This window comes from Octopus sinensis, linkage group LG5, assembly GCF_006345805.1.
Source record: "Octopus sinensis linkage group LG5, ASM634580v1, whole genome shotgun sequence".
NCBI lineage: Eukaryota > Metazoa > Mollusca > Cephalopoda > Octopoda > Octopodidae > Octopus > Octopus sinensis.
In genome coordinates this window covers 22,558,273-22,583,586 of record NC_043001.1, presented here as the reverse complement: position 1 = coordinate 22,583,586, position 25,314 = coordinate 22,558,273, and the positions used below count along the sequence as shown (strand labels likewise).

Here is a 25,314-nt window from a genome sequence, read left to right as displayed (position 1 = left end):
AGTTTCCGTCTACCAAATTTACTCACAAAACTTTGGTCGACCCAAGGCTATAGTAGAAGACACTTACCCAAGGTGCCACGCAGTGGGACTGAACCCAGAACCATGTGGTTGGTAAGCAAGACACTTACCACACAGCCACTCCTTTTTAAATCAAACTTACAAATTTCCCAATAAGCAAGGGGTTGTATTATTTTGTTCACTTTCTTTTTCATATGAATTGGCCCTTGTCTGCAAGTATATAAATCATGGTGTACTTTATTTGCGTAGACATGTGTGCATAAAAACATACATAGATATGCAACTGTGTGTGTGTGCATACAGTGATGGATTCAAGAGTTTCATTTATTTACGAATTGATTTCTTAATTTCACCGGAGTATATATACCGATAATGGTGATAGTTAAAAAAAATTAATTCAGTTCAATTATAAAGCATGGATCACCAACACATAGCCATACTATAATTTGCCAAAAAATTCATCATTTTCTTATGTAATGCATCTTTCATTATTGCATATGTTATTTTCAGTTGGGATGAAATAGGAATCTGCACTCCCTATTATGTACTTCTATAGAACAATATTTTTAACACTTGTCTTTCTCCCAACTAAACATCAGTAGCAAAGACTTCAAATTACTCTCGCTCATAGTCTCTTTCTAAATTTATTTATTTCCTATCTTATGTAAGACACTATTATATGGGCTTTTATCATTTTTCTACTTGCTTGACTAACAGGAAGTATTGAATGCAACATAAATATTTTCTCAATTCAAATTTTCGAAAAACAAAATGTTATCTTTTGTATCAATGACAGGTAAAGTTAAAACATTTGTTTGTATATATGATTGGAAACAATATTTGCTGTTCTGAGGAGAGTCAATATGCCAATAATAACACACACACACACACACACACACAGCTTCAAGAAGTGAAAGTGAACTTGTGTGTGTGTTATTATTATTGGTGTGATGACCCTCCCAAGACACAACAAAATTTATTTCAACACACAAATTCACATCAAGAATCTTACTGACTAAATACAGAAGTGAAACAATATTTGCCTTTTTTTGCAGAAATTGAACTGCCAAAAATGATAGAGGATAGAATTCACAAAATATTCCTCGACCCAACTGGCCGTCATCTACTCATCAGTATGGAACAATCAGCTGAGGTTTATTACTTGTGTCGTAATTCTAAAAAAACAAAGACAATAAGTAAACTAAAGGTTCGTTGTTTTAATATTTGCTTATGATATATATCTTGTATTTCGAATATTATTTTAGTTTTTATTACTCTTCCAAATATAATTTTTTTTAAAACATAGACATTGACTTTCGAACTACAACTATTAGCTTTTTATTTCTAAATTAAAATTATTGCATTTTTTTTTTAATAATAATTACAACATGATAAGATTGTTATTATGTGGCCTTAATCAGCTCTGCACTGAAATAGCCAGTAATTACAATATACCTGACAGTCTACCACATCACATAATTTCAATCATGTATTGTTTGATTGTGTGGAGTGTGGCATGGACATATTCCATGCAGATTGTGATTCAGTGTTTTCAATTTTTATTTTACATCTTCAAAGCCTTTATGGTGTTTGTGGCTATGATAAACAAAATGGGTTTAGTCAATGCAAGATTTTTATAGTTGGACCAAACTCACACTTCGGGTCTTAAGATTAAAACATTTTTCAACCACATTTGTTTGTATATGTTTTGTATTTATCTAGAATACCAGTAAAAGATTATTGAATTTGTCTGGGTTATTGGTGATGGATGTCAAATTTTGTTATTAATGATGATAATTATTGAAATATCTAGACCAGTGTTGATTTGAGATCCAGCATGGGCTGACTTATCTGTCTTGCTTTAAACCTTTGGACTTTAAACATAGCCGTTTACCTTTCTGCATTTTAAAAAAGAAGTCAATTCCTAAAAGAATAAATAAATTTTCTGAACACCATGTTAAAAGTACCATATTAACTGGTATGCAAGACATGCTTTTTCTCAAAAATAAATGTCTTTAAAAAATCACCTTTGATCCTTTACATGAAGTTGGGCCTATTACATACTTTAATGCATTAAAAACTTCTCTTTTTTTTACCTTGAATATGGTGCTGCTGAGATTGGGGTGCATCTAATAAGCCTGTATATTTTTTATACCATCAAATACTGTATATTATATTCAGTTATAAATATCAAAATGTCTTGATACTTGTTTACTGAATACAAAGAATTTATGAGATCAATAATGATATTTTTAATAACCATTTAAACTTGTCCTAAAATTTTGCAGTAGTACTATATTTTTGTTTGTATCTCTCTAAAGGGAAACCTAATAAATGCTGTTGGCTGGAACACCCAAAATACAAATGATACCCTCACTGGTCCTATATTGTTGGGTACAACTAAAGGTCAGTTTAAATGTAAACCTTAAAAATATAATCAGCAAAATTGTTTGAATGAATATATTTTTGTCTAAATTCTTTTATCTTCCAATTTATCTATTGTAATAGCTTTTATTATTTTTCAACTCAGTACAATTGTTGTGTCAGTCTCATATCTATTTGTATTTATTGAACAGTAGAAAATATTCTATTAATCCTTATATGCAAGAACCAAATATACATGGTTCTGTGCACATGCACTTGAGACATGGGAACCTGAGTTATCTTGTTTTTGATAAAGTGGGGTATTTTTCAGAATTCTTCACATTTCATATTATGTAGTATGTGTACAGTAATCCCTCACCATATCGCGGTTCACCTCATCATCATCATCATCATTATCATCGTTTAACATCTGCTTTTCATGCTGGCATGAGTTGGACGGTTTGACTGAGGACTGGCGAGTCAGAAGGTTGCACCAGGCTCCAATCTGATTCGGTAAAGTTTCTACAGCTGGATGCCCTTCCTAATGCCAACCACTCCGAGAGTGTAGTGGGTGCTTTTACATGCCACTGGCATGAGGGCCAGTCAGGCAGTACTGGCAACAACCATGCTCAAAAGGTGTTTTTTACGTGCTACCGGCACATGTGTCAGTAAGGCAATGCTGGCAATGATCACGCTCGAATGGTGCTTTTTACATGCCACTGGCACAGGAGCCAGTCAGCAGCCCTGGCAACGATCATGCTTGGATGGTGCTTTTAAGATTCCACTGGCACATCATTGACCACGTCAGTGATTTTGATTTCACTTGCCTCAACAGGTCTTCACAAGCAAGGTTTATTTTCCAATGTATGAGGGGTATTCATAAATGGGCTGGTTATACACCACTGGCATAGACCACGGGTTATGGTCTCACTTGACTTTGTCAGTTCTTCTCAAGCACAGTATGTCTCCAAAGGTCCCGGTCACTAGTCATTGCCTCGGTGAGGCCCAATGTTTGAAGTTCATACTTCACCACCCCATCCGAGGTCTTCCTGGGTCTACTTCTTCCACAGGTTCCCTCAACTGCTAGAGTGTGACACTTTTTCACACAGCTGACATCCATTCACAACACATGACCACACCAGTGCAGTTGTCTCTCAGAGTGCTTACACTCTGTCATGTTTGCACCGTGGTTTATTATTTAAGCTCACATCAATTCCCCTGTTTGGTTGTTTTGCATTTATAATAAAATAAATATATACAAATTATAAAAATAATAAAAAATCTACAGTACTGTTTCTACTTCACGGATTTTCACCTATCATGAAGGGTTTTGGAACATAACACCCGTGATATTCGAGGGATTACTGTATTTTATTCTTAATAGCCAACAGAAAGAGATTTTAAGAACTGATTTGCATATGTTAAGTGTTTTACATCACCAGTAAAAATTTAATCAGCACAGTTGGCGGATTAAAGATTTGGTGCAAAGAAAATCTGTGATGTGATGTTTTCTTTATTGGAGTGAAAAAATAAGTTTTTAAAATATGTAAGGTTTTAAATGAATGATATTCTCTTAACAAATTTCATACGCTACATATTTCTTCTGTTTGCTTCTCAGGACTGATCTATGAAACTGAACTAACTCGAGGAGATGACAGTCGGATATTTGGTCGAACAGTGGATCGCTATGTTTCCAAGGTCTGTTGATTTGATTATGTCTATGTTATTTTATTATTGGTGTTTAAACTGCTCTTATATAGTATAACAATTTTTAATATGATAAAGATTGTATGTGAAAATTTGAATCACAGTTGTTGCTTCCAGTTTTGTTTTCTAATTATTTCAAATTCCAAAATGCTATAATTTTATCAAAAATAATCAAAGGAATATGAGTCCTCGACTCATCTTTATTTTTATCCATCCTTCCATTTTTGTCGCTTACTATTCCTGGGAGGGCTATGGGGGTGCTTTCATAGGGTACTATCAGAAGCAACCAGTATCACACTTTTCTGCTGGATTCCCAAGTATGACCAAGTGAGACTATAGATGTTAATCCAACCATCGTGTTCTTGGTCTAACCCTAGTTCTACTGCCAGTTGGCTCAGCTTGGCAAAATCTGTTTTACAATCCTTTCCTGCAACATTGTAACTACATATCCAAAGTACTGGAACTGCGACTTCTCAATAAGGAGACACAGTAGGCACAAGCATGGCTATGTGGTTAGGAAGCTTGCTTCTTAGCCAAATGGTTTCAAGTTCACTCCCACTGCGTGGCACTTTGGGCAAGTGTCTTCTGCTATAGCCTCAGTCCAACCGAAGCCTTGTGATTGAATTTGGTAGGTGGAAGTTACTGTTGTGTGTGTACATGTGTAAGTGCTTGTGCCTCCTAAAAGAGAGAAATGCAATCTGGAGAGATTCTCTGACCTCCAAGCTACACATCTCGTTAAATAATGTTACTCCAGAGATTTCTCAGGGGCAGCTTGTATTTGCGATTGTACTCTTTTGGTCATTACCCAATGTTCATGACCATGTACTCTCTTTTACTCTTTTACTTGTTTCAGTCATTTGACTGTGGCCATGCTGCAGTACCGTCTTTATAGTCGAGCAAATCGACCCCAGAGCTTATTCTTTGTAAGCCTAGTACTTAGTCTATTGGTCTCTTTTGCTGAACCACTAAGTTACAGGGGATGTAAACACACCAGCATCGGTTGTCAAGCAATGCTGGGGGGGGGGGCAAACCGACACACAAGCATATACACAGACACACATACATATATATATATATAAATATACAACAGGCTTCTTCCAGTTTCTGTCTACCAAATCCACTCATAAAGCTTTGGTCGGCTCAAGGCTATAGTAGAAGACACTTGCCCAAGGTGCCACATATGAAAACCGAATTGAAGATAGTAAATTTGGCTTAACCAACCACTTCTTTTCTGAGGATTGAATGCTGAAGCTGGTGCATTAACCCTTTCGTTACTGTATTTATTTTGAGATGCTCTGGGTTTCTTTCAATTACTTTAAATATAACAACGAATTTAGTAAGATAACTTAGTTATCATTAAGTTAGTGTAAGGAACATAAATTGTGACTAAGGTTTGGTGGAAGAATTTAATTCAAAACTTATGAAAAAAAGACAATTGTATTCAGAGTCAGAGCCGGTTTCAGCCGGGTTGGTAACAAAAGGGTTAATGTGCCAGCACCTGCAATTCTTGCAACTGATTCAGCCTCCTGCTTCCCATCTCTCATGAATATGGTCCCAAGATACTTAAACCACTCTACTTGTCTCTGTGATGTTTCACTAACATGTAGAGTGCACTGCAAAGACTTTTTTGAGAGGACCAATATCCCAGTCTTTGCAACATCATTTCTCATCCCTGCCTTGCAGCACTTAGCAATGAACCTATTCAATACATGCTGAAGATTACCTTCCAATGAGTTAAGTCTCTCTATGTTAGTAAATATCAGCTGACCAATCCTACACCCATGTAGTACAACTTACACAACAGCTGTGCATGTCAATCCAGTTCATAAAAATTATGAAAAGGAGAGGTGACAATATGTACCCCTACTGAAGTTTAACACCCATGTTTTTAAAAGAATATGTCAAGTTTTTTAGTTAAGAGTTCTGCAGCCAGATTCTTCTCTTTGGAGTAGGGAGGGGTCAGCACTCTTCTTAGATGCTAAAAAAAACAAATTAACATGTTCTTTTTTTAAATTTTGCTTGGACACCTTTTATAGTGTTCAAAACTATTGAATAGGTGTAATTACCCACCTTACTGCTGCACTAACAAGGGAAGTCTTTTTACAGTTACTCTACCTGCTAGAAATAGCAACCAAATTTTCTTCCTATCAACTCTACTATCAAAAAATGGTGGATAGGTACATTCAATAATATAGTCCTGGATATACAAAGAGGCAGGATGGTTAAGGCTGGAATGACTTACTGTTTAGTTTTATTTGTCGACTACATTATCCTAAGGTATGAAAGTTATTCAGTTCCAGAGTAAAGGGAGCAATATAAAATAACAAGCAAATAAAGTTTACTTACTCAAAAGATGGTATTGAATTTCTGGACCTTCGGAACTAATATATAGAAATATTGTTATTGAATATCTTTAATGAATAATCATTATCATTGTAACTGTTCTTCATTTCAGTTGTTTACTGCTGGGAAAGAAAAGGTACAACCAATCACTGGCATAGAATTTGATCGAATGCCATCACGTACTACAGATTGCAAGTACTATGTTCTTGTTACAACTCCTAGGTAAGACCAAATCTTATGAAGATATATTCTGGTAAGATTATAAGCTCAAGACAGAAATGAATCACTGGGATATATTTAATTTTTATATTCAACTGTTTGTGTTGTATCACTTACACATTCATAATAAATGAGTAATATTCTTACTTAAAGTTATAGGAGAAAATGAAGTTCGTTTTGTTGAAGTTCAATAAATGGTTCTTCCTTCAGTAACTATTATTATGGTTCTTTTGAATTAACTAATCCTTGAATTGTTATCATCATGGCTCAGTAGTATTAAGAATAACTTATGTTACTTAAACATATTTGGAATACATAATACTTTGGGTTATAAGCAAAGAGAAAACTGAAGGCAACATTTTCACTTAAAGCAAGAATTAGTATTCTAAATGTCTTTCTTTGTATTTTCTTTTCCATTTTTTAAAAATATGTTTTTTTTTGTTTTTGTTTTTTTTTAGTCGTCTTTATCAATTTATTGGAACAGTTTCCACTTCAGCTGAAGCTCCTATATTCCAACAGTTATTTCAAACTTACCTTGATACCCCAGGTAAAGTATTTTACCATCAAAATTTGTTTTGCCATCATTTTATATGTATATTTTTTTTTTTTACTTTTTCTCAAAGACTGTGCAACGTACCCTGGTAATATATTTGAATATTTTACTTTTCATGGTACAAGAGTGTATGTATTTTTAGCTTAAAACAGTTCCACAAGAATGCAATACTTAACCTTTTAGCATTCAGATTACTACTCTATCAAATGTAATGCTTATTTATTGACATTGTTTTGAATTAATCATGCATTATGTTCTAGCATTGAGATTTGGACGATGTGATTGCTTATTTTTAGAATTACATTGTAGGGTAAGTGTGAGAAGCTAGATCTGGCCTGTTTAAACATAAAGTAGATAGATGATTCAGGCTAGATATGGCTTGTTGAAATGATAAAGAGTTAGAATACACTGAAGTTAATGAAAATCAAATCAGTCAGAATATAAAACATTCGAGCGAGGTCATTGCCAGTGCCGCTGGACTGGCTCCTGTGCAGGTGGCACATAAAAAGCACCATTTGAGTGTGGTTGTTGCCAGTACTACCTGACTGGCCCTCATGCTGGTGGCACGTAAAAGCACCCATTACACTCTCGGAGTGGTTGGTGTTAGGAAGGGCATCCAGCTGTAGAAATTCTGCCAGATCAGATTGGAGTCTGGTTTGCCAGACCTCAGTCAAAGCGTCCAACCTATGCTAGCATGGAAAGCGGATGTTAAACGATGATGATGATATATGCTTAAAGCATGTTCTCACATTACCCTGGGCTAACGCTAGGAAATACTTTCATACCATAGCTTACATTTTTACTTATGCAAAACCTAAGTTTCATCATCATCATCATCATTGTTTAACATCTACCTTCCATGCTGGCATGGGTGGGACGGTTTTACAGGAGCTGTATCAGAACTGGTGCTATAAGAAGAAAACTACAACAATATCAATTTGGCATTTAATCTCCTTTGGAGTGGTCTCCTTCTGAAGTCATACACATTATCCAACATCATTTTCATTGATGGAAGCATCCTGGAATTCCTCTTTTGAGATAATGAGCAGCTGCCTCTTTCCTTTCTCTTGGATTTCCTCAATCCCTTGAAATCTTGTTCCTTTCAAGAGGGATTCCTTTCAAGCTTTGGTGTGAGGGTCGTAGCTGTAGACCTACAATTCATCACGTGTTATGACCTTTTTTCAAAACGTTTTCGTCTTCCTTGACTCAATCAAGGAGACTGAAACCCAGTCTTTTTGAGACAACCACATTTTACACACTTTACTTCCAAGCACTGCTATAAACAACAGAAGTGAGTGAGAACATTATAACTTTGTGTGCACATGCAACAGAATTCAAAGTCAGTCTGTGCCAAGCAGCTTCATTCTACATGCTTCAGCTCAGTTACCATAGCAACAGTCCTGATACTTTTTGATCAGTTCCCATATATTATATCTGGTAATGATTCTCTGAAGGGAATATTTAAAACATTTTCATTATTGATTATTCAAATCTATTGTTGCTTGGATTCTGGTTTTCATTTTTATTTGTTCTGTCATTAATGGTTTATTGAAGTATATATTTTTGAACAATTGATTTTCTTGCAATAAATATATGTATTTTATTTATCAATCTCGTTACAGAAGAATTCCTGGAACTCCCTTATAATTTCGGTACAAGTGAACTACGTATATTTAACAATAGCTCAAAATCACGAGGCAAAGCTTTTGCCCTGATGGCAGGTAAATTTTAAAAAAATTGTTAATTTCTGGATATTTTTAATATTAATAAATTTAGTGGTTGGTAAGTTGACAAACAATACATCACCAGACCTTAGAGTATCTCTCCCTCTTCATTCTAAGTTCTCATCCCACCAGGTGAACACAATATATGGTGTCTTCTTTATTTCCCTTCCATGCTTTACTGCTTATTGGTCCATCTTTGAATAGTTCCAGTAACTTACCAGTTTTTCTATGGGAAGAAATGGCCTGCCACTTATTGAATCTTTCTTCATTTCTGGAGAAAGAAACGATGTGATTGGTCTCTCATGAACCTTTTCTGAAAACAGCTGGTTCTTAGAGAGAGTAGAACTGATCCCAGTATGTTACCAGTACTTTATTGACCTTGGAAAGATAAAAGGCACAGTTAAACTGAGCAGGATTTGAACTCAGCATGCAGTAGAATGAAATACTGCAAGGCAGTTTACCTGACACTCTAATGCAGCAGTTCTCAACCAGATCCCAGGGCCACATATGGCCCTCAAGTATCCTTCTGGTGGTCCCACCAATGGTCTTCAGTTTATAAATATAATAAATTCTTCTTTGTGTTTTACTTTTTTTTGGGGTGCAGCCCCCTAAAAAAAATCTTGGTTTTGAATCTGGCCCAGATATTAAAAAGATTGCGAATCACAGCTCTAATGACTCTTATCTAGTCACCACCTAGTTATATACTAATTAACTAAATCAGCTATATTTTTCTACATCCATACTAGCTCTACACCCCTAGCCAGAAGAAACAAATGTTAATACATTTTTTTATAGAACTGATTTTTGTCAGTGCTAAGGTCTTTATTTAATTATGCAAAAATTGTACATCTTTTATTTACAAAATTTTTGTAAGAATGGCTTTAAACAAGTCTGCTTGAATATGTCAGATGTTATAAATGTAGTTAGTAGTCTTATCATCTGGTGTTTTCTTTGTCTTGATAGCCACCTGGCTTTTTTGCATTTTTGTTTGGTGGTGGGGTAGCACATGAGCATATCAGCTATATCATCAGATATTCAATATGCCTGTCTCCTAATTTCATATTACAAACTTACTGTATACAGTAAAAAGCGCCCACTCCACTCTGTAAGGTGGTTGGCATTAGGAAGGGCATCCAGCTTTAAAAACCTTTCCAAAGTAGCCAGTGGAGCTTGGTGCAGTCCTCTGACTCAGTAGCTCCTATCAAACTGCCATACTCATGCCAGCATGGAAGACAGACATTAAATGATGATGATGGGGATATATACGAACTTAAGACTTTTGTTAGCCGCTCTCCAGCCATCTATTTAAAACTGTATACAGCTATGGTACGACCACACTTGGAATTCGCATCATCAGTTTGGAACCCCTATCTTGCTCAGAACATTGACTTCCTGGAATCGGTTCAGAGACGTGTAACCAAACGCATACCCTCCATCAGACACCTACCATATTCTGAGCGCCTTGTTTCCCTGGGCATGGATTCACTGAAGCTCCGGCGTCTGGCGACGGACTTGGTTAACGCCCACAAAGTTGTCAACCACCTCACCAATAACAACACTGAACACCTTTTTGATCTCCATGTGTCTAACACACGTGGACATGCCTACAAAGTCAGAAAACAACACAGCTCCCATGACTTTCGGAAACATTTTTTCACGCTCAGAGTTGCTGAAGCATGGAACAAACTGCCTGCGTCAGTTGTTGACTGCCATGACACTGCATCCTTTAAGGCCCTCATGCTTTCCGAAATCCGTCAAAACTACACCTGATTATATATGCACTTTAGATGAGTTGTAGTGCACCTGAGCACTGTACACAATGTTTATTATTATTATTATTATTATTATTATTATTAACTTCACTATAAATAGTCTTATTGAGAAGAAAGTGGATTGTAATGTAAGATGGAGCAAATTTAAATCATAAATTGTTTAACATTACAGTGATTTATTTATCTATTCAGCTTTCTTCAACAACATGATAAGATTATTTGAACTGGTTTCATTCTTTTATTCTTTTACTTCATATCTAATTTCAATTTCAAGTTTATAATCCCACTTCATATTGTGATGAAGTGATTATCTCCCTTGTAATAGCTGCGACTGTTTGCGGACCTCATAGTAGTAATTTTTCTTTTCATCAAAATTATGAATCTTTTGTCATCGAAATAATTTTTGGATTCATAAAAATTATTAATTTGTTTTTTAACTATCTGATCAATTCATATTCTTGAATCCTAAATAAATTCTAGGATTTAAACAATTGTATGAATTAATTTCAAGAGTAAATTCAATCAAATGAGTAATTAAAAATTTCAAATCATTTGAAAATTAAAATTATTTAGCTTTGAATACCAAAGTACTAATGAATATGAAAAATAGATATATGCAAATGAGATTTTCTGTTATACTGTTTTTTTCATATTTTTTATATTTTCTAGGACCCGGAATCTACTATGGTGATATTAATGTCCAAGGTGCTGCTGGCCCGAACTCTGTTACTTTCAACTCTAAACTTATGCCATATCCTTTTCAGTATACTTTCTTCTGTTAGGTTTATTCACCTGTAAACATAAAACAGTTACCTTTTACTTGTTACTGGTTTTAGTCATTGGACTGCGGTCAGGCTGGGATATCACCTTGGAGGGCTTAGTCTAACAAATCGACCCCAGTTCTTATATTTTTAAGCCTAGTATTTATTCTATCAGCCTCTTTTGCTGAATTGATAAGTTACAGGAATGGAAGCAAACCAACACCGGTTGTCAAGCAGTAGTTGGGGACAAACATGCACAAAGACACGCACATACATGTGATGGGCTTCTTTCAGTTTCTGCCTACCAAAGCCACTCACAAGGGTTTGGTCGGCCTAAGGTTAATAGTGTAAGACACTTGTTCAAGGTGCCACAGTGTGATTGAACCTGGAACCATATTGTTGGGAAGCAAGCTTCTTACCACTCAGCCATGTCTGCACCTACTTAATGAACAGTAATAAAGTGAATTATCATCATCATCCTCATTTAACGTCCGCTTTCCATGCTAGCATGGGTTGGACGATTTGACTGAGGACTGGCGAACCAGATGGCTGCACCAGGCTCCAATCTTGATCTGGCAGAGTTTCTACAGCTGGATGCCCTTCCTAATGCCAACCACTCTGAGAGTGTAGTGGGTGCTTTTACGTGCCACCTGCACGGGAGCCAGTCCAGCAGCACTGGCAACGCCCTCGCTCAAATGTTTTTTCACGTGCCAGTAAGGGGACGTTGGTAATGATCACGCTCGAATGGTGCTTTTTATGTGCCACCGGCAAGGAAGCCAGTTGGCTGCTCTGGCTACGATCACGCTCGGATGGTGCTCTTAGCATTCCACTAGGACGGATGTCAGTCATCGTATTTGATTTCGATTTCACTTGCCTCAACAGGTCTTCGCAAGCAGAGTTTAGTATCCAATGAAAGAAAGGTACGCATAAGTGGGCTGGTTACATCCATGACATAGGCCACGAGGTTATGGTCTCACTTGGCTTGCCGGGTCTTCTCAAGCACAGCATATTTCCTGATATAAGGAAATACAATTCTCCATTGCTAGGCTAATTGGAATTAGAAATATAGTTATTTTAAAATTTCTCAAATAGGTTACAAGATGTCAAGTGACACATATATAACAGGTACATACAACAAGTGGTCAAGCTGAACCAAATGCCTGAACATTAAGTTCAGGGATGCCTGAAAAAAGATATTTTGTAAATTAAAAATTATTACTTATATAAAAGAAAATCTTTAAAAAAGGAAAATCAGATAACATTGACCTGTTGGAGAAAGTTTTAATGGAATCACTTTTTGCTGTTTTCAGCTTTGCAAATACATGTTATGAAAAGCTCTTACACAAAAACTTCCATCTTTTTTTTAAAAGATTATTTTTTATATAATTGATTTTTAATTAAAAAGAAAATCTTATTTCTAATATTGTGGCTGCATCAAGAAATTCTAACATCCATTTTCCATGCTGACATTAAACGCTGATGATGATATTAAAAGATTTTGGAAAAATTTCTTGATGCAGTCACAGTATTTGAAATAAGATTTTTCTATTTTAATTAAAAATAAATTAAATGAAAAAATAATCTTTTAAAAAAAGATAGAAGTTTTTGTGTAAGTGCTTTTCATAATATGTATTTACAAAACTGAAAACTGTAAAAAGCACTTACATTAAAAATTATCCCCATATATATATAAAGTCAAATCGGATAGTCAATCATTAAGAAGAACAATAACAGAACAACAAGAGGATGTGCATATAGATTGTATTTGTTTGACTCTTAGTAAAAAGAGAGAGTTTTTGACATTTCAAGCATAGCTCTTCATCAGAAAGGAAAACAGAAAAGTCCAGAGAAGGAAAAATATAACCAATTTTCTGAATATAAGTGGCTGGGATTAGGAAGGGTATCCAGCTGTAAAAAACATGCTGAAACAAACTTCACTAATGTTAGTGCTGTGTGTAAAGCACCCAATCCACTCTGTAAAATGGCTGGCATAAGAGACTTGCTGATAATGGTGCCACATAAACAGTACCCACTCTACTCTGTAAAATGGTTGGTGTTAGGAAGGGGATCCAGCCATAAAGAGAGTTAGGAAGGGGATCCTTGCCAAAGCAGACGGTGAAGCCTGATGAAGTTCTTTGGTTTGCCAGTTCCTGTCAAACCATCCAACCTATGCCAGCATGGAAGCCACATGTTAAATGATGATATCAGAAGGATAAATGGAAAATGAAAGAAAGATTCCTGTAATGTCATGTAAAATACCATTGTAATGATATCTTATTACTCCATTGATTCACATGTTTACTGACACATTGTCATCATCATCATCATCATCGTTTAACGTCCGTTTTCCATGCTAGTATGGGTTGGACGGTTCGACAGGGGTCTGGGAAGCCAGAAGGCTGCACCAGGCTCCAGTCTGATCTGGCAGTGTTTTCTACAGCTGGATGCCCTTCCTAACGCCAACCACTCCGTGAGTGTAGTGGGTGCTTTTTACACTCACAGAGTGGTTGGCATGACAATATTGTAGTCTTTTTCTAATGTGTTAGAATGGTTGTTTATACCAACTTTGAACTATTCAAACCAAAGAATAACACTTAAAATCTTTTGTAAATTGATGGTCTTGATATTTTTTAAAAATATTTTTTAAGAATATGGTTACTTAAGCATAGGTCATATTGTCAACAAAGCACATGCACTGATTGTATTTCACTTCAATTTTATTGCCAGTTAATTAGATGATTACTCTCTTTTACTCTTTTACTTGTTTCAGTCATTTGACTGCGGCCATGCTGGAGCACCGCCTTTAGTCGAGCAAATCGACACCGGGACTTATTCTTTGTAAGCCCAGTACTTATTCTATCGGTCTGTTTTGCCGAACCGCTAAGTGACGGGGACGTAAACACACCAGCATCGGTTGTCAAGCAATGCTAAGGGAACAAACACAGACACACAAACATATACACACACACTTGTATATATATATATATACATATATACGACAGGCTTCTTTCAGTTTCCGTCTACCAAATCCACTCACAAGGCATTGGTCGGCCCGGGGCTATAACAGAAGACACTTGCCCAAGATGCCATGCAGTAGGACTGAACCCGGAACCATGTGGTTGGTTAGCAAGCTACTTACCACACAGCCACTCCTGCGCCGATTAGTCATTTAATTACCTAAATTATCAAAGCTCTTTCATCACAGCCCATGACCTTATCAATGATAATGTGGCTCTCATGTATCTCCTCTTCTATGTAATTGCTTATTTTTTTTTTACTTTATATTCATCTCCAAGTTTCAATACAAGATTTTACTTCCAAGAATCTTACAAAACAAATACATGTATGATGCTTTTAAAAAAACTTATTTTCCTGAACCATTTCAATTACCCTGTTGAGAGCAACAATAAAGTCGTACCTCTTTCCATTGTTCTCACTGAATTTCATGTTCTTATACTTTTTCCTGACAGGTGAGTTAACATAACTTTAATTCCTTTTGTAACTTACTTTCTTTTTTTTAATGGTATTAAAGGCTGCTGTTGTCTAAATCAGTAGTAGTGTTGACTTACCAGTAGAAGGGTCTTTAGTCTAGGTATAAGGCATTTTGGCACCACTTATTTGAGGGTAGACATTTTAATTATAATGTTCCCCCTCCATAAAGACAGTTTAATGTTTCTTTTGTTCTCTCTCTCTCTCTCTCTCTCTCTCTCTCTGTTTCTCTGTGAGTGTCTATGTGTGTTTGTGTGGGGGGAAAGAGAAAATGTAGATGTTAGTTGTGTCCAATTAATAAATTGTTATATATCTTTCTCTCTCCCTCACTCTATCTGTATGTGTATATTTCTGTGTGTTCATGCATGTGTGTTTGTATGTTTGCCACTCGTGCCAAAAGGTACTGACACCAAAACAGGCTAAATGTCCAGTCATTCCTGTCAAATCATTAACATCCAAACAGCTGTGCCTAACCACCTTGTTCCATTTTCAGTCCATCTCTTATTACCAGTGCTATGTTGTGTCTTTAGTCGAGGTACTCTATTCTAAAAAAAAACTCAGTCTAGAAAGCTATGAATAGATGAAGCAATACAGCTTAACCCGATAGGATTGATGAGTGTTTTGTAAGCAGAAGGTGGTGAGCTGGCAGAAATGTTAGCACACCAGGCGAAATGCTTAGCGGTATTTCGTCTGCCGGTACGTTCTGAGTTCAAATTCCGCCGAGGTCGACTTTGCCTTTCGTCCTTTCAGTGTCGATTAAATAAGTACCAGTTACACACTGGGGTCGATGTAATTGACTTAATCCATTTGTCTGTCTTTGTTTGTCCCCTCTGTATGTAGCCCCTTGAGGGCAGTAAAGAAATAAGAATGTTTTGTAAGCTTCCTGTTAATAGAGGAATTTGGAGATGGGGGTCTTCCAAACTGACACCCTAGATTCACTACATGGATGAAATCTTTATTAGTAGCCCGGTGTATAATAAGACCTTCAAATCTAATCTAAGGGAAGTATTTTGTATATTAATAGTTGGGTTAATATTAATTTGTAGATTTTAGGTGGGGAGCTGGTGGAATTGTTACCATGCCAAGCAAAATGCTTAGTGGCATTTTGTCCATCTTTACAGTCTGTGTTCAAATTCCACTGAGGTCGACTGTGCCTTTCATCCTTTCTGATTTGATAGAATAAGTACCAGATGAGCACTGAAGTCAATGTATTGCAACTTACCCTGCCCCCTAAATTGCTGGTCTTGTGCCAGAATTTGAAACCAATATTAATTTGTATATGCTTTTTTTATATTTCTTATTCACATTAATTTCATTGGCCTCATGGAGGCAATGACCAACACCTTTGGCATTATGTTGTGCTTGAGAAGAAGACCCATCAAGCCAAGCAAAATCGCAGTCGTGGCAGATACCGGTGGCACGTAAAAGCACCCTGGTGTCATGCAAATGGCACTTGTGCCAGTGGAACATAAAAGCACCCATTACGCTCTTGGAGTGGTTGACATTAAGAAGGGCATCCAGCCATAAAAAAACCATGCCAGATCAGACTGGAGTCTGGTGCAGCCTTCCAGATGGACAACAGATGTTAAATGATGATGATGATGACCAAGCAAAACTTTTTCCTTTAAAGAGGACGTTATAATTAATTAGATTTTGTTTTAAATATTACAAGAACACTAAGCTAAACGGCTCAAAATTCGCCAAATGAAAAATTCTCTATAAACATGCTTATAGCATGTTATTTAGTATAAACACAAACTATATTAGAGCTTTAACTATACAGGCTTTATTAGGGCCTACAGCCATTCAAAATAAGGTTTATTTATATGCCTATTAGCGGTAGTATCTGCTTTTGTTGGCATGAACTATTTTTACAGTGATAACATATGATGGATAATTATAGTAAAATAAACTAAAATTGAAAGGAAACAGTCTGACATGACATATTGAAAGGCTTTTATGAGGAAGTCATTTTTTTCTCTCTTGTCTCTTTTTGTTTGCAATGAAATTTATTTTATAATTGCATTTGTCTGCTAATAAATGTCCTGAACATCTTCAAAATCCCTAAGCTACAAGATAATACATGACTAATTTTTATAAAATGTGAATTGATAAGCATTACATTTGATACAGTGATCTGAATGCTAAAGGGTTAAACTGCAATGATAAAAATATCTAAGAATTTATCCATATTTTCTTCTTCTTCTTCAGAATGAAAGCAGTGTGCCTTCTTAATGAGCAACTGATTTATGATGATGTATTTCCAGAGGTCAGTGTCTCTTTGTCTTTTCATTTCATTCCTTCATTTAAAAGAAAAAAAAAGGAAAAACAATTTTGAAATTTTCTCACAGTAAAAATCAAATCCTATGTTTATCAGTTTAAAATAAAATTACTTTCAAATATTTAATCTAATTTTATAAAGGTCCTTTTATTTGTTAAGACAAATTTCTAGCTTTCCCTTCATATATTACTTCTATTTACTTTCTGCTATGTGTGAATGTTTTTGATTGCTGTTGAGGAAATTCAATAAACTCCGCTTAAATTTACAGCAGTTGGATATGTAGACACAAGCATTAGCTTTCATTTTGAATATTCTGCAAAAATATGTCTGGCCATGGAAAAATATTACCTTGCTTAGAAACAGATGAGGGTTGGAGACAGGAAGGACATCCAGCCATTAAAAAAATATGCCTCAATAAACTCTGTCCAACCATGCAAGCATGGCAAAGCAAACATTAAAATAATAACGAAAGTTTTCAGAATGATAAAACGATATATTCTGGCATATTTTATTTTAGAATAAAGACCAGGGTTTTATTCTTTATTCTAAGCGCACAATTTTATAGATTGATTTATATGGGACCTAATTTAACCGCAACAGACTAGCATAAATACAATTATGCAACCAACTGTTGCATAATTTCCTAGAAGACACATTTTAGATGGTGTAGATTACGATGTAATTACATCTGGCAGAGTTTCTACAGCTGGATGCCCTTCCTAACGCCAACCACTCCGAGAGTGTAGTAGATGCTTTTACATGCCACCGGCATGAGGGCCAATCAGGCAGTACTGGCAACGGCCACGCTCGAATGGTGATTTTATGTGCCACCTGCACAGGAACCAGTCCAGTGGCACTGGCAATGACCTCACTCAAATGTGTTTTCACGTACCACCAGCACTAGTGCCAGTAAGGCGACGCTGGTAATGATCACATTCAAATGGTGCTTTTTACGTGCCACTGGCATAGAAGCCAGTCAGCTGCTCTGGCAACGAGGATTACCAAATTATAAAGAGATGTAGCAGTAGAAGAAAAAACTTTCATTGTAACTCATCAGTTTTTGTTTTCATGTTTTCAGAGGGTTGGAAAATTCATTGGACTTTGTAAAGATCCTGTGTCTGGAAATATTTGGGCATACACTTCCCAACACATCTATAGTTATAAGGTTAACCAGGAGTACAGGTTTGTTCTTATATTGTTCAATTCCTTTTTCCATAACTAAAACCTCAATATATATTCTTTTATTCTTATATTGGTTTCAACAAGAGGCTCTGGCCATCTTGAGGTGCTGCCTTTATGTTTAGTTTATGTTTAATTTCAGAATTCATTTTGTTTTTTATTATCAGACATATGCTTATACAATTTGTTCTTACATATATCTTTTCTGGCTGTATCATCATCATCATTTAGTGTCTGCTTTCCATGCTGGCATGGGTTAGACAGTTTGACTGAAACTGGTAAGCTGGAGGGCTACACCAGGTTCCAATCTGATTTGGCTTGGTTTCTACAGCTGGATGCCCTTCCTAGCACCAACCATGCCAAGAGTGCAATGGGTGCTTATACATGCCAGTTACGTGACACCAGCATCGGCCATGACTATCATTTCACTTGGTTTGATGGGTCTTCTCACACACACATGTTTGTCTACCCCTCCCTGGCCACTCCTTTGACAACCAGTATTCATTTGCTTACAAACCTGTAACTTAGCAGTTCTGCAAGAGAGACTGATACAGTAAGAACAAAACTTGAAACAAAAAGGAAAGTACAGGGTTGATTTGTTCAACTAAACCCTTCAAGGTGGTGTCCCAGAATGGCCACAGTTCAATTACTGAAACAAGTGAAAGATAAAAAAAATTCATTATAAACATAATTTCCTGCTATCTCTTTTACTCTTTTACTTGTTTCAGTCATTTGACTGTGGCTATGCTGGAGCACCACCTTTAGTCGAGCAAATTGACTCCAGGACTTATTCTTTGTAAGCCTAGTACTTATTCTATCAGTCTCTTTTGCCGAACCGCTAAGTTACGGGGACGTAAACACACCAGCATCGGTTGTTGAGCAATGTTGGTGGGGGACAAACACAAACACACATACATCCAAGGCTATAGTAGAAGACACTTGCCCAAGGTGCCATGCAGTGGGACTGAACCCGGAACCATGTGGTTCGTAAGCAAGCTACTTACCACACAGCCACTCCTACGACTATGATATACAGGATTTTTTAGAGGCAAGGTACATATATCAAATGAAGACCCTGGACTATTTAAAACATAAAGTAGTTTGTAAAGTTAATGAGTTAGATGTGTCTAACAATTCTAATCATTTCATCATTTTCCAAAATCATTTTGTAATTTACTAAGCAATTCATTCTTATCAAGCTATTTTTAATACCATTATTTTCATTTATATTTGTAAGTGTTTCATATGCCTACATTATTCATATAAAGGTTTTTGAAATTCTTTTCTGTTTATTGTATTAGCTATATATTTTAAAATTTCTTTTTGCAGGGATGTCTGGCGGATCTATCTTGACCAAGGCAAATTTGACCAAGCTAAAGAATATTGTCGAGTAATAATGCTTTTTAATTATTTTCACATCTTGTTTAAAAATTCAGGTATTATCTTAACAAATCATAAAGGTACATTTGAGGCCATAATAATGTGTCTGATGCAGAGTGATAAAAGGTTAAAGATTATTGTTTTTATAATTTAAAATAAATATTTCCTACAAGCAATATCATGAATAGTATGTCTCCCAAAGTTAATTTACATGGGTAGAGAAAAGTCTGATCATTGTTCGTAAATAAGAGACAACCATAGACATGTTTCAGTCTCTTTAACCTCATAGGCTATTCTTTATCCTTGGTATATAAATAAACTTTGAGTGACCAATTCTTAATTTCTTGAAATGATTGCCTTCCTTCCTTTGAGAGTCATTGACAATTACTGCTAATTTTCTGTTTTCTTTCTCCAATTAAGAGGAAAATTTCAATAAATTGGTTGCCATGTTTACCACAATTAATATTCTGATTTGTTTTTTCATACCAGTAGTTCATTTGAGCTATTTCCCTTCTTTATTTTTTTTCTATTACACACATTAGAGGGCTAAAAATTATTTGTAACTCTTTTGCTACCAGTAAAGCTATTTGTCATCTGATCGCATCTTATAGCTTGAAACATGCTTCAATCCTTATCGTTTATTCTGTTAATCTTACTTAATCTCACCTTTGTCTCTCTTGGATCTGTTCAATATTTTACTAATGTAAATTCTGTAATAGACACCAAGTATATTTTTTTTACAAAACTACAAACGAGGGTCACCTAATGATGACTTGAAAGTAATTGCCCATGCTTCATGTGGTTTAATGTGTCTAATAATAGCCTGTTTTCTATCCTATCCTAAGTGAATTCAACAGAAGGTTTCACCAAAGCAAATCAGAATACAAATTATAGTAAATATAGTAACCAGTACAAGTTATACTAAAGTAACAAACAACAAAAGGCTATTTTTAGCAGTGTTTCAGTTGTACCCATCATCAACATATCACTAAGAGTTTTCTTCTTGTTTTAGGACAATAGGATGCAATTAGACGAAGTAATGACTAAAGAAGCAGACCATCTTTTTTCTTTAAAAAGGTAAGTTCTAGTTTAATTACTATCAATTCATACCAGTTCATTTAAGAGTTGTTTTTCTGTGTATGTGTTAATGAGCAAGATTGACTGTTCTATTTATCAACACACCATTTATTCAGAAGAGATGTGGTGACATCACCCCTATGAGAACTTGGATACTGTTCCCAAATGCATTCATTAATATTGGTTTCAAATTTTGGCACAAGGCCAGCAAGTTTGGGGGAGGGGATAAGTTGATTACATCACCCCCATTGCTCAACTGGTACTTATTTTATTGGCCCTGAAACATGAAAAGTGAAGTTGACTTCAGCAGAATTTGAACTCAGAATGTAAGGACGACAAAATGTCCAGCGTGGTAATGATTCTGTCAGCTCACCACTTTAATGCATTTGTTAATATTAAAAATTATTTAAGCACAAGAAAAAAACTGTAAATTCTGTTGTTACTCTCTTTACTCTTTTACTTGTTTCAGTCATTTGACTGCGGCCATGCTGGAGCACCGCCTTTAATCGAGCAACTTGACCCCGGGACTTATTCTTTTGTAAGCCCAGTACTTATTCTATCGGTCTCTTTTGCCGAACTGCTAAGTTACGGAGACATAAACACACCACCATCGGTTGTCAAGCAATGCTAGGGGGACAAACACAGACACACAAACACACACACACACATATATATATACATATATACGACGGGCTTCTTTCAGCTTCCGTCTACCAAATCCACTCACAAGGCATTGGTCGGCCCAAGGATATAGTAGAAGACACTTACCCAAGGTGCCACGCAGTGGGACTGAACCCGGACCCATGTGGTTGGTAAGCAAGCTACTTACCACACAGCCACTCCTGCGCCTATTGTTCTGACTTTTTCCAAAGTGCTTGTGTTAATCTAGATGAGATGCAGGTTAGTTTAGTGCCAGAGAGAAGCACCACTGATGCTATATTCCTGGTAAGGCAGCTGCAGAAGTACCTAGCCAAAAATAAACCTCTGTACTTGGTTTTTGTTGACACAGAGAAAGCCTTCAACAGGGTCCTCTGCTCCCTTATCTGTTGGTCAATGCAGTAACTAAGGGTAGTTGACAGTTAGTGAGAGCTGTACAAACCACGTGCAGGGATGCTGTCAGTAAGGTGAGGGTTAGCAGCGAGTATAGCAATGAATTCAGTGTACAAGTAGTTTATCAAGGATCAGTCCTGACCCCTTCTCCCCACCGTTCTTCATAGTCCTCCAGGTAATAACAGAAGAATTTAAATCAGACTGCCCCTGGGAACTCCTTTATGCTGGTGATGACCTTGTTCTTATAGCTGAATCACTACCAGAACTGGAGCAAAAAAATTTCAGGTGTGAAAGCAAGGTCTGGAACAAAGAGCCTTAGAGTTAATTTAGCAAAAACCCAAGTCTTAGTAAGTAGGAAAGCTGACAAATCACAAATCCCTTCAGATAGATGGCCCTGCTCAATATGTAGAAAAGATGTAGGTAGAAATTTCATAACATGTACCCAGTGCATTAAAGGCGCAGGAGTGGCTGTGTAGTAAGTAGCTTGCTTACCAACCACATTGTTCGGGTTCAGTCCCACTGCGTGGCACCATGGGCAAGTGTCTTCTACTATAGCCTCGGGCCAACCAAAGCCTTGTGAATGGATTTGGCAGATGGAAACTGAAAGAAGCCCGTCGTATATATATATATATATATGTGTGTTTGTCCCCCAACATCGCTTGACAACCGATGCTGGTGTGTTTACATCCCCATAACTTAGCACTTCGGCAAAAGAGACTGATAGAATAAGTACTAGGCTTACAAAGAATAAGTCCTGGGGTCGATTTGCTTGACTAAAAGCGGTGCTCCAGCATGGCCACAGTCAAATGACTGAAACAAGTAAAAGAGTAAAGAGTGCAAGCTATGAACACAGGAGGTGTAGCAATATCAGAGGAAGGTTAACAGGGAAAATAGTTTTTGTATGTGGCAGATGTACAGGTACAATACACACTAGAAATGTACAGAAAATAGACTCCTTCAAATGGCAGGTGGGGGTACCTAGAAGTAATTGATAGCTTCCCCTATCTAGATGACCAAGTCAGCAGTGGAGGTGGATGCTCTGAGAACATAGCTGCTAGAATAAGAATGGGCTGGGCAAAGTTCAGAGAGCTTCTACCTTTGTTGATAACAAAGAGCCTCTCTCTCAGAGTGAAAGGCATATTGTATAATGCCTATGTGTGAACAGCTACACTACATGGCAGTGAAACAAGGGCTGTGACTGCAGAGGACATGTGGACATGTGAAAGCTCGAAAGAAATGAAGCTAGTATGCTTCACTGGATGTACAATGTCAGTGTGCACATTCAACAAAGTGTAAGCATCTTGAGAGAAGAATTGGGCATAAGAAGCATCTGATGCAGTGTACAAGGAAGATAACTGTGCTAGTACAGTCATGTAATGTGTATGGACAAGGACAGCTGTGTAAAGAAGTGCTGATCTCTAACTGGAAGGAAGCTATAGAAGAGGTAGACCCAGGAAGATATGGAATGAGGTAGAGAAGCATGATCTTTGAATGTTGGGTGTCATGGAAGTGAAGACAAGTGACTGAGTCCTTTGATGATTTGCTGTACTTGAGAAGATTCATCAAGCCAAGTGAAATCATAATTATTACCAATGCCAACGACACGTAAAATGAACCCACTACATTGTTGGAGTTGTTGACATTGGGAAGGGCATCCAGCTGTAGAAACCAAGCCAAAATCAGACTGGAACCTAGTACAGCTCTCCAACTTAGCAGTTCCTGTCAAACCAGCTAACCCATGCCAGTTTGGACAATAGACAATAAATGAAGATGATGAGGATTTCTGTTGAAATACTCTTTTTATTTCAATTAATTTCAAAAATGATGAAAATAGAGTGAAATTATTTTCATATTATCAAGCTGTTTTGAACATAAATTAACATGAAATTCTAATGAGAAATTTTAATTGAAATTACTTTAAAACAGAAAGTTTGTACCCTAGAACCAGGAACAGTCTCAGATGGGTTGATGCCAAAAAGGCTCATTCTTATTTTGACTATTTGTACTTCTGCTAACACCAATCACTATTTCACTACTTTTTCGTCTAGTTTTCCCATCTTTCCATAACTAAGTTATCTTGTATATTAACATCTAATGCTTTTAATACCATATTATTTTAAAATGTGTGGGTGCGTGGTTTAGTGGTTAGGGTGTCAGCATCATGGTCGTAAGATTGTGGTTTCGATTCCTGGATCGGACGACACATTGTGTTCTTGAGCAAAACACTTCATTTTATGTTGCTCCAGTCCACTCAGCTGGCAAAAATGAGTAATGCTGCGATGGACTGGCATCCCATCCAGCTGGGGAACACATACGCCATTGAAACCAGGAACCGGGCCCATGAGCCTGGCTAGGCTTTAAAAAGGGTGCATTTATTATTATTTTTTATTTTTTTGAAATAAAATAAGATGAAGCAAAAAGAACAACTGGATAAGATATTAACTATAAGTTCATGAGCCTCATCAGAAAAGATTTTATCTGTCACCTGCTGAACAGCAACTAAACACTAACCCTTGAAATCCCTTTAGAGTTTATGGCATCCCTAAAAGGAATTTAACCAGAAACTATTTGAGCAACATTTGTGTTTTATATAAGTTCTTAACTGATTTTTAAAATGTTTATCTTAATACTTGTTCCTACTTCTGATGTAGATATAAAGAAAGTGCTGTCATGTACGCTAACACAGAAAGTTCTTTTGAGGAAATTGCATTAAGGTTTATTAACCTTGAAGATAAAGAACCTCTAAAAGCTTTCCTTACACAGAAACTGAATAGTCTTAGGGTCCAGGTAAGTGTAAATTTGTTCTAATATTTTAGCAGTTTATGTTCTGGACTTTACTGTATTTACTTGCATGTTTGTTGTACTTCTAATTAGGTGTTAAAACTTAGTACAAAATTTTCTCCCTTCATAGTTTTAGCTTTGCCCCATGTATATGTCACAGCCAATTTTTTTCAGTTAAAATCAAGTATGTAATTGCACAATTTATACCTGAGCAAATACAGTCTAATGATATTGCTTTTCTCAGTTTGGAAATTAATTTTTACAGGGAGAGTGAAATGTTTAGACTTTTTAAAAATTATTAAACATTTTAATTATACACGTTTAAATGTGCTTCAGTAAATTATCAATGTTGATTCATTTGTTCACTCAGTTTTATGTTCATTTTTTTCATGCTGGTATGGATTAGATGAAACTTGTTGAGGAATAGTTTCTATAACCAGATGTTCTTCCTGTTGCCAGTCCTTATTAGTTTTCCCAGTAAGGGAATAGTTTCCAAGCATCAAAAGTTGAATCTACGAGACTTTTTGTTTATCAAAGATTGTAAATAAAAACAGTGTTTTCACTCAGACAGCATTGATTAGAACATGTGGTATGGCATCTGTGCACACACACACGT

The 25,314-nt window shown here is 36.3% G+C and overlaps 1 protein-coding gene across 1 annotated transcript in view; it reads left to right on the top strand.

The window, feature by feature from the left end:
* The window catches only part of LOC115211650 (vacuolar protein sorting-associated protein 18 homolog), a 57,570-nt gene that overhangs the window by 16,843 nt on the left and 15,413 nt on the right, over positions 1 to 25,314 (top strand). Inside the window, exons 5-17 of the mRNA XM_029780285.2 lie at positions 1,074 to 1,225; positions 2,340 to 2,424; positions 4,001 to 4,080; positions 6,545 to 6,654; positions 7,110 to 7,198; positions 8,827 to 8,925; positions 11,370 to 11,451; positions 14,848 to 14,931; positions 17,162 to 17,219; positions 18,310 to 18,413; positions 19,740 to 19,800; positions 20,803 to 20,867; positions 24,569 to 24,704. Coding sequence (XP_029636145.1) covers positions 1,074 to 1,225; positions 2,340 to 2,424; positions 4,001 to 4,080; positions 6,545 to 6,654; positions 7,110 to 7,198; positions 8,827 to 8,925; positions 11,370 to 11,451; positions 14,848 to 14,931; positions 17,162 to 17,219; positions 18,310 to 18,413; positions 19,740 to 19,800; positions 20,803 to 20,867; positions 24,569 to 24,704 — 1,205 coding nt within the window. The remainder of the gene's footprint in view (positions 1 to 1,073; positions 1,226 to 2,339; positions 2,425 to 4,000; positions 4,081 to 6,544; positions 6,655 to 7,109; positions 7,199 to 8,826; positions 8,926 to 11,369; positions 11,452 to 14,847; positions 14,932 to 17,161; positions 17,220 to 18,309; positions 18,414 to 19,739; positions 19,801 to 20,802; positions 20,868 to 24,568; positions 24,705 to 25,314) is intronic.